At 40.9% G+C, this 10,000-nt stretch overlaps 1 protein-coding gene across 7 annotated transcripts in view; it reads left to right on the forward strand.

The window, feature by feature from the left end:
- sulf2b (sulfatase 2b) overlaps positions 1–10,000 on the forward strand; it is a gene marked incomplete at its 3' end in the record, with an annotated part of 99,061 nt that overhangs the window by 78,406 nt on the left and 10,655 nt on the right. For 6 of the 7 annotated variants that reach the window (XM_079675346.1, XM_079675351.1, XM_079675349.1 and 3 more), the window contains 6 exons: positions 978–1,107; positions 4,811–5,042; positions 7,274–7,469; positions 8,020–8,116; positions 8,339–8,433; positions 8,583–8,639. In XM_079675346.1, coding sequence (XP_079531472.1) covers positions 978–1,107; positions 4,811–5,042; positions 7,274–7,469; positions 8,020–8,116; positions 8,339–8,433; positions 8,583–8,639 — 807 coding nt within the window. The remainder of the gene's footprint in view (positions 1–977; positions 1,108–4,810; positions 5,043–7,273; positions 7,470–8,019; positions 8,117–8,338; positions 8,434–8,582; positions 8,640–10,000) is intronic. The other variant, XM_079675350.1, reaches the window with a different exon arrangement.

Genomic DNA, 10,000 nt, shown 5'->3' on the forward strand with positions numbered 1-10,000 from the left:
GCTTTCTCTCCCAAACTTTGAAGATACATCTGCTATAAAAAGAATCCCTTCCTGAAGCACAACTGCATAGTTATTAAAACATCTCAACATAAATAGAGGTTGTTTCCCTAAAAAGGACATCCCTTGTGTGTCCTCGTAAACAGGACAGTAAAACAGGAAGTGTTCCTTATCCTTTATTCCACTTCCAACAAAGTGTGTGTCCTCTGGAATACTAATGCTGCTGTGATAAAAACACAAATCACCGTCTACTTTAAGTGCAAAAACAAAAATGCCTAAACTCCCCTCAGGGATCGGTAAAGTGAACAAGAGTAATACAATATATAATGTAAGTCTCACATCTGCTTACACAGCTGTATCCCTGCCACTAAACTACTCAAAGTTATACATTATGCTTAAACACAGAGACAGACGGATTTAAAATGTGTACAGTATGCATCATATCCTAGACCAGGGGTGTCCAAACTACGGCCCGGGGGCCAAATGTGGCCGCGGACCATTTTGAATCGGCCCTCAGCAAATTCAAAAAGTATAACGACTTAAGTATAATAAACTTCTGCTTATGGGTACTTTATTAATATAAGCATTGTACTGCTTAAATATATATGTTCAAATATGTTACACAGTATTCATGTTTTTTCTAACAGCATTTTCAAGTATCGAGAATAATTTACCTACATTGGATTGCTTTTTCGAACTTATAACTTGAGGCAATAAACCTCACCTCTAGTGAGTGGCCCATCCCTTCATATATGTTTCTGTGTGTGGCCCTCTGTAAAAAAAAGTTTGGACTACCCTGTCCTAGACCTTTAAAACAGTTAAAGTAAACATTTTATTTAGAAAGCAATAGTGTTAGTAACGTGCCTTTGTTTGTGTGTGTGTGTGTGTGTGTGTGTGTGTGTGTGTGTGTGTGTGTGTGTGTGTGTGTGTGTGTGTGTGTGTGTGTGTGTGTGTGTGTGTGTGTGTGTGTGTGTTAACAGGAAGCTGCTGCACCAGCTGGTGGAGGGAAAGGAAGTGTCTCAGGAGGAAAACTTCCTTCCAAAACACCAGCGAGTGAAGGACCTCTGTCAGACAGCCGAGTACCAGACGCCCTGCCAGCAGACTGGACAGGTACTGAGACACTGAGTTCTTAGGTTTAATTCTACTCCCAATCCTATTGCTTTACTTCTCTTACTGCATCTTTGGATCTTAATACGTAGCTACCGACAGAGGTGGGAAGTAGTGGAGTACAAATACTTTGTTACTGTACTTAAAGGTCCCATGTCATGGCCATTTCTACTGATCATAATTCCATTGTTGAGGTATACTAAAATAGATTTATATTGTACAATTTTCCAAACTCGCATTGGTTTCTCATACAGCATCTGGTATGTGTATTCACTCTCTGTCCTAAAAAGCTTGTTGGAGCTCCAACACGCTCCCTGCCCCCCCCTCCCTATGAGCCCAGTGGCGAGACAGCGAGACACAGCAAAATCCAGCCCGAACACACACCCGCATTCTGGCTGTGAGTTTGTGTGTGTGCTCACACACAAACTCACAGCCTCGCCGCGTCCCGCCGTCTCAGGGAGGAGAAATCGGCGGAGCTGTAACTGAGAAAAGATTGAGTGTGTGTGTGTGAGGAAGTCCAAATGGACCAATCCACAGACTTAAAGTAACGGCTCTGCGGACGTAACGTAACGGCTCCACGGATTATTATTATTATTAAATGGGTTCATTTGGGTCGTACCAGGAAGAAAAAGAGAAATCTCCAACGGGGCGTTCTGGGGCAGCATAGACAGGTCTTTTCTGTGTTAGAGTTTTACTCTCTACAGGGTGGACTTTGAGGCTTTGTGACTTTGCAGACCATTTACATGCAGAAAAACCTTCATAACACATAAGGGGACGGGTAATAACCGGAAAAGCATGACATGGGACCTTTAAGTACATTTTTGTGGTATCAGTACTTTATTTTCTGAGGACTTTTAAATGTTACTTCTTACATTTTGAACACAAATACTTGTAATTTCTTACATTTTCCAAACAGGCTGGTTCCTTTAGTCTGAATGTGTGTTTGGTGGCGTGATCATTATTATTTAGATTCATTGCGTGCCTATTGATTTGAACACGATCCGTGTATCCATCATTTCCTGGTCTTCTCTAAAGAAGAGGGACCAATGAAAACGTTGTCATGTTGCCGTTGGTCACCATGGAAACATTCATTAGCTAACAATGACATTATTGTTCTATTAATATAAAGGGAGGTCAGGTACTCTTTAAAACAGCTGCTAGTTATGGGTACTTTTTACTGAAGTACATTTCAAAGCCTCTTTACTTTGACTTGACTAAAGAAGTTTAGTCAGTACTTCTACTTTTACCAGAGTATTTTTAAACACGAGTACCCTTACTACTTGAGTGTATTTTTGCCGTTTCTGGCTACAGAAACCATACCCTCGCCATAAAACACGATGTTGTCGTAGCGCCTATGAAAAGGGTCAAAACAGCACCAGACTCCAGATAATGGTTAACGGTCCAGCCCTCAACAGCTCTACTTCAATTATGGGGTGTCATCATATGCAGTTTCCATGGAAACGCATCCCTCGCCATAAAAGACGATGTCGCTATAACTCCTATGAAAATTTTCAAAAAGTGCTCAAACTTCACATGTGTGCTAACAGTCCAGCCGTGAAGACATCTACGGGACAGTTTTGAGATTTCTTCAAATGCCGTTGCCATGGCAACACAATGCTCACCATGAAACACGGTTTCTCATAACTTCAGTGAAAATGCTCCAAACGGCCCAAAACTTCAGAGGTTTGGTAACGATGCAGCCATCAACGCATCTAAGCGTATTATGGGATGTCATCTAATGCCGTTGTCATGGCGACAGATCATTCGCCATCAAGTTAGTTCAAAAGTTTGCAGTTCAAATATTCTGCTGCTTTTCCAAGCCTTTTTACTTTCTTCTCTCATCACACATTCAAGCCCCCAGTGTTCATATATCATTTCAATCTAAATTCTTCACTTTCTTCTTACACATTACATTTCAGCATAGCAGTTTAGCGTCAGCTTTTCAGCATAAAGCATTCCCACTAGCAATTTCTTCAGGAATTGCATTCTCTTGTTTCTAATTGAAACCCATAATTGTATTGCTGATTCAATGAACTTCAAGTCTAATCTGTCTCTTCCTGATCCTATTTCTTTACTCTAGTGGTTACTACTCCTGGTCCTGTCAATGAATCATATTTATTTACACCTGATACCATTGCTTTACTCTTCAATACTTTATCCTTATTAATCCTATTCCTCCTTATTCATACTTTATATTGAAGCCTTGCGATCTTCTCTGATGTTATAAATCACTAAATGTAGCTGAGATGTTCCTGCCCAGAACACTCTACTATAAAGAGCTTTTTTGGAATAAATACAGGAAAGCTACGATGGCTACCGCTGTTCTAAACAAACAAAGAGTTGAAAGACAGCGAGTGGAACAGAGAGGGACTTCTGTCAGGGAGATGAAAACCAGATCTGTAGAAACCAGACAAATAACAGCAGTAACGAAGAGAGGAGCAACACAATGGACTGAGTGCGGCAGAACCAAAGAGCACAGACGTGAAGGGAATCGCGATGTGTGTGTGTGTGTGTGTGTGTGTGTGTGTGTGTGTGTGTGTGTGTGTGTGTGTGTGTGTGTGTGTGTGTGTGTGTGTGTGTGTGTGTGTGTGTGTGTGTGTGTGTGTGTGTGTTCATGCTTGTTTGAAGTTAATTACACTTGTCGAAGAATCCCCTCAGCTTGTTGATTAGTCGCTCAGCAATTCTGTCTGCAGGCTGCTGGATCCCTCCGATAAACACCCTGCAGAAAAGAGAGTGTGTGTGTGTGTGTGTGTGTGTGTGTGTGTGTGTGTGTGTGTGTGTGTGTGTGTGTGTGTGTGTGTGTGTGTGTGTGTGTGTGTGTGTGTGTGTGTGTGTGTGTGTGTGTGTGTGTGTGTGTGTGTGTGTGTGTGTGTGTGTGTGTGTGTGTGTGTGTGTGTGTGTGTGTGTGTGTGTGTGAGAGGGAGTATGTGTGGTACTTGTGTGTGTGTAATTAACTATTCAGGCATTTGTCACTCTTTAATAAGTTAGTGCAACAGAAGAAACGTGTTCAGCTCCTGGTAACAAACAGCTGCAGAATGAAAACAAAAACGAGTAGAGCTGCTGCTCTTGTCCTCCAATCAGAAGGCCCTGGTCCAATCCCCAGCCACAAAACATGTTTGTTTCTTGCATTTTACGTGCACAATTATGTCTGTTGTTCTCTTTTATTTCTCAACTTCTTTTGACAACTTAATTAAAGTATTTTTCATTGTTGGTTTAGCATAACCTATAGGATAAACTAGCCTGTAGCTTTTGTCTACATTATTTACTTTCAGCCTGATCCTATTACTTTATTTCTTATCTTAACCCATAATTGTATTCCTGATTCAATGAACTTCAAGTCTAATCCGTCTCCTCCTGATCCAACTTCTTTACTATAGAGGTAACAATACTGTATCCTTATGAATCATTGTCCTTATTTATACTTTATATTGAAGTCTTCTGATATTCTCTGATGTTAAAAATGTGTATTAAGCCATTGAATTTTTTTTAAATTTGAATAATGAAGTTTATTTAGAAAGTTACGTAAGTTAGTAACTACATTTTGTGTTTTGTGTGTGTGTGTGTGTGTGTGTGTGTGTGTGTGTGTGTGTGTGTGTGTGTGTGTGTGTGTGTGTGTGTGTGTGTGTGTGTGTGTGTGTGTGTGTGTGTGTGTGTGTGTGTGTGTGTGTGTGTGTGTGTGTGTGTGTGTGTGTGTGTGTGTGTGTAGAAGTGGCAGTGTGTGGAGGACGCCACAGGTAAACTCCGCCTCTCCAAATGTAAGAATGAAGGCGGAGCAGCAGCTAAGATCTTCGGGCGTCAGCGTCCTCTCAGCATCAAGTCTCAGAAGTACAGACGTAACTCTGAAGACTGTGACTGCGACCTCAGTGACCTCCGACCTCTGAACCCGAGACCCTCCATGATGAGGCCGTTCAACAAGAAGCCATTCTTCTCCAAAAAGAGTGAGTGTTCATGTTTGATCCAGCAGGGGGCAGCAGTGACTCATGAACTGTGATAAGAGACACACCGCTATGATGAATTGTGATGTGCAGACTGAATTTTATAATATTTTTTTATATCATTTTGGGCAAAAGAGTGCCTTTATTGGAGATACAAGCTAGAGGGGATGAAGTGGCCTGAAACCTTTGCAGGCTCGGAGTCAAACTTTCTTGGCAGCAGACAGGGCATATATGCTAACCATTGAGCGATCCAGAGTCCCTTTATCTAGCCTTTTATACCTTCTGAGTTGTTATTCTGTTTGCATGCAGATTGGTCTGGGAGTGATACAACTGGAGATTCATAACAACTCCTATAATCAAAAGGCTTACCTTGTCAATACCGTGCAGTTAAAAGACTAATTTTAAAAGATTAGTTTAGTTTAATCACATCGCTAGCCGCCAAATAAAAGTTGGGGATGGTTTCACATTTGTCGGCAATGGCGGCAACATTTTGCCTGCTGCTAATCAGTTAAAGAAAGTCCTGTGACTCCTATCACCTCCTTTATTACAAAGAATTCCTCCACCTGAAACAAAGAAACCGCAGAAAGTGAAAGAGCCTCTTGTGTGTTTCCTTCGTTAGGGTGCAAGCTTGTTTCACCATGATTACTTATAGCGGATGATTAATAACATATTAGTGTTTCTTACATTTGCTCAGTGTTTAATTCTCATTTGATCTTGTGAAGAGACGCAAATGGACACTGGATAATTCACAATGCCGACCGTTCAGATGGGTCCTCTCTTGTTCAGAATATCCTCCTGTTAAGCCCCAAGGACCCCCTCGGCGGGTCCTTTTTTCTTTTTCACAACACTGTGTCTCAGGGGATCTTAATATTTAAGAACCTGTTAATGTGTTATACCAGATTAACGGGAATAATCTCAGCTAACTGACGATACAAACCATTTTTAGCAAAACAAAACACAAGTCTCATAAGAAGCATCTAAATGACCCCGGAGCGAAAAATGCTAACGCACTTTGGCACAGAACTCAAGATAAAATATACCCTTATTACTTATCGTAGCTGCACATACAATATATCCGATTAAAGCTGAGGTTCCACAGATTATTTAGGTATATATACTGTATCATCGCTAGGTGATCCAAACTCGCGACAGGGGAAGCAAAATCAGACATCACAACACGTACCTTTACGTAGCTTTTACGGCATTAAAACGAGAGAAAAGCGAGACTGAATCTGTTAATAAATAGGTTGGTTGATAATGTTTCTGGGTAATCTTTTTTTTTTTTTATAATCCATAATTCCATTTTTATGTAAAAATCGGAGAGTAACGGTTAACTGCTAATGGTAGCCACCAGAGTTATCGCAGCTTCTGGTCTTGGCTATGCTGCAGTCTCACACACACACACATTACCAAATAAGGAGTATGTGGGAGTTCCGCTCGATTCCATTGGCTCTGACGGTTAGAAAGAGATGTCAATCAGCAAAATCGAACAAGGGGGGCCAGAGAAAGTTAAAATCCACCCAAATGACCCCAGAAGGGTTTTCTTTGTGCTAAATCTCTCTAAAAAGGTCAAATTTCACTTGTTTTGCTTCAATCTTGATACAGGGCACTTATTATATGTTGTAGTTTGGATTCCTAAAGCTTTTAGTCTACCATCCCATCATTCAAGGGTGGTTTTCACTATAAGTATTATTATTTTTTTGGACGGACACAATCATTTACATTTTTTTACTGTGTTCAATCTGAATTTACTTTAAAATAAAAACATATATATTGATTCTGACACTTCTACATCGAACTCACAGGTGTAACCTTGCTTTGAGAAAAAAGATTATTAATTTAACCCTTTTAGAAGTGAAGTTATAGTCATTTGTTCTGGGAATGTCATTTTCGAGCCTGAGACCTGAAAAACAGGCTCAGGGTTTAACAGGTTAATTATGTTTGTACATCTGAGTGATTATGTGGAAGTCAAACTCCTATTTTCTTTCAGTGTTTCTACCGGTGTGGTTTCAGTAAACTCACCTGTACTTCCGCCTGTGTTGCTGACCTCTAGTGTTTGAGATCAGAACTGCAGCCTCTCTGGTCCTGCAAAGATGTGAGGTTTCAGTGAAAAAGCCTTTTAAAAAGTTCTGCCTCACTTTCCTCATAACTTTAATTGAAAATATAGTAAATAAATGCAGTGGTAATCACTGTGATACAATTTAAATACCAAAAATACTGTGTGTGTATTTCAGAGTTCAAAACCCTGAAGAGTTACTCCAGGAACCGTTACAGCCGCTCGGTGTCCATGACAAACAGTTACCCCGGTAACGACAGCATGGTGGGAGGGGAAGAGTGGCCTCAGCCAATCAGCGACGAGGACGAGTTCAGCGGGATGGGGGGAGATCCCAACGGGGTCTCTCTGCCCAACTCACACAAGGTCACACACAAGTGAGTGTGTGTGTGTGTGTGTGTGTGTGTGTGTGTGTGTGTGTGTGTGTGTGTGTGTGTGTGTGTGTGTGTGTGTGTGTGTGTGTGTGTGTGTGTGTGTGTGTGTGTGTGTGTGTGTGTGTGTGTGTGTGTGTGTGTGTGTGGCATCCTTTTAGCCAATCTGAACTTTACGTTGGTTGGGAACCAGGAATACTAAGGTCAAATACTTGTCCATCCAATAGTCTAAAATATCTTTAGACCCCGTCATTGATCACTATGAAGTGTTCCCTGAATAAATTCTTGTTTCTACACAGTTTATAACTTGGGCTAATTTACATTGGTTGGAATTAAGATGAATGTTAGTGTTTAATCATGACTAATGAGAATCATCAGATAGCTCAGCTTGTTCTCCTGAATAATCTTTGTTTTATAAACTTAAACAACCAGGATAAAAGTGTGTGTTCTGCTCCGTCAGCTTCTACAAGGCCTGATGTTTATCTATTTATATATATATTCTGCTCTTTGTGTATTCTTCTCACCTGGTTAATACAGGATTTCTCTCTTTCTGCAGATGTTTCCTTCTCCCGAACGCCACAGTGAAGTGTGATACTGGAGTGTATCAGTCTCTGCAGGCCTGGAAGGACCACAAGCTGCACATCGACCACGAGGTAACACACTTCCTGCTGGGAGAACACTCAAACCCTTTAACTGAGTAAAAGTACTATTACCACAAAGTTACCAAGAAGTATTTATATCAGGAAATGTAGTATGAAAAAATGCTCCTTTTACTGTTTAAATACTATTTGATATACATTGATTATCATTACTCATATATATAAAACAAAATCAGGTTTGTACAGTTTGTAAAACTCATTATACATGTTTTTCAGATTGAGACGCTGCAGACGAAGATAAAGAACCTGCGAGAGGTCAGAGGTCACCTGAAGAAGGCCCGGCCGCTAAAGTGTGACTGTAATAAGTACCTGTAAGTGAGACCAAATGCACACACACACACACACACACACACACACACACACACACACACACACACACACACACACACACACACACACACACACACAGAATAATACCCCTCTTGTTGTCACAGCAGGTGTTAACATGTATCTTTTTCAGGTTTAAGTCCAAACTGAAGAATAAGCTGAGGTTCAGAGGTGGCGGGCACCCCTTCAGGTGAGACCAACGCTCAGTAGAGAAGCAGCAGAGAAGATCCATGTTTTGAACATTAAACTGATGTTTACCAGCTCTGTCTGTAGGGGCCTGGCTTAGGAAGAGAAGGGTTGCTGGTTTGAGTCTCAGAAGACTCCTTTACCAAGGACAGTTCAACATTTTGACTGCAGGGGTTTGGGATCGAACCATCTGACCATTTATCCCCTTTTTCCCCTCCACAAATCTTACATTTGACCTTTATGCCCAATTTCGCTGTGTGGGCGATGCTGTGTACACATGTGTGACGGTTAAAAGAGGTCTCGATTCGATATGCTTGATTTCAAGTTGGAACGGGTCTGTTCTGGTCTGGGAAAGCTGATGTTCACATTTAACATCATATAAGTAAGGGATAATGTGCACCGACAGGCTGATCAGGAGCCCGACGCGAAGCGGAGGGATCTAGATCGGCATGAAGGTGTTCTTTTCCCCATAATGACCAAGTCGCTGCACATTATCCCGCTTATTACATGGCCACATTCTCAACAAAGTAACGTTATGACTCCCAATATTAATTGAAATGCTTTTGTGGATTTATAAAATGATTTTATTTATTTAAAAAATAGTTGTATGTATTGATTTAAATTGACATGCATCCGCTAAAAAAGATAGTCCGTTGTTACCGTTTGAACTAACGTAGCAATGGCAGGAACTGCTTCGATAGCCTCTTTGAGGAGCTTTTTGATTACAGATTTGAAAACATCGTTGCTTGCTTTAAAAGTAGCACAATTCATTATGTCAAACCTTGGAAAGTATCTAGATATCCCTGCCCTAATGCTAAAGTAACTGGCAACTGAATATGTGTCGCCGTTTGATGTCTATGTCTGGACCGCTGCGTAAAAAGGAGGATTTCTACCCGTTACTTCTCCGCTGTTTTCTTATCGCTCTTGTCTTGTCAGAAAAGCAAACTGCATGCAGTTTGCTTTTCAGACCAACTGTATTAAGTTAAATCGAACGGACTTCTTTGTTCAGATGTGAGCGTCCTTAACAACGGTCAATAAGTCCTTGACAGCGGTCTGTCTGTTCTGGATTAACAACGTGTCACTTGTTCTGAATTGACCAATCAGAATCGAGTATTCAACAAAGCCATGTAATAAAATGTGTGATACAAACGTCTAAAGAATCCATCATGAATTGCGAGTTCTAATTGTCTCTCTTTTTCTTGTCATTACACCTGCCATTGTCAATGTTTAAATCACACATTTTGATCTTGAATTTAAGAGACACAATAGTCTAAAGATCCAGTCACTGCCAGATGTACTCAGAAATAGTTTTTGATGATGAACGAGAACACGTTTGATATTTGCATCCGACGCCTGAGGTGGATG

The sequence above is a fragment of the Notothenia rossii genome (assembly GCF_949606895.1).
Source record: "Notothenia rossii genome assembly, chromosome: 4".
NCBI classification, from domain to species: domain Eukaryota; kingdom Metazoa; phylum Chordata; class Actinopteri; order Perciformes; family Nototheniidae; genus Notothenia; species Notothenia rossii.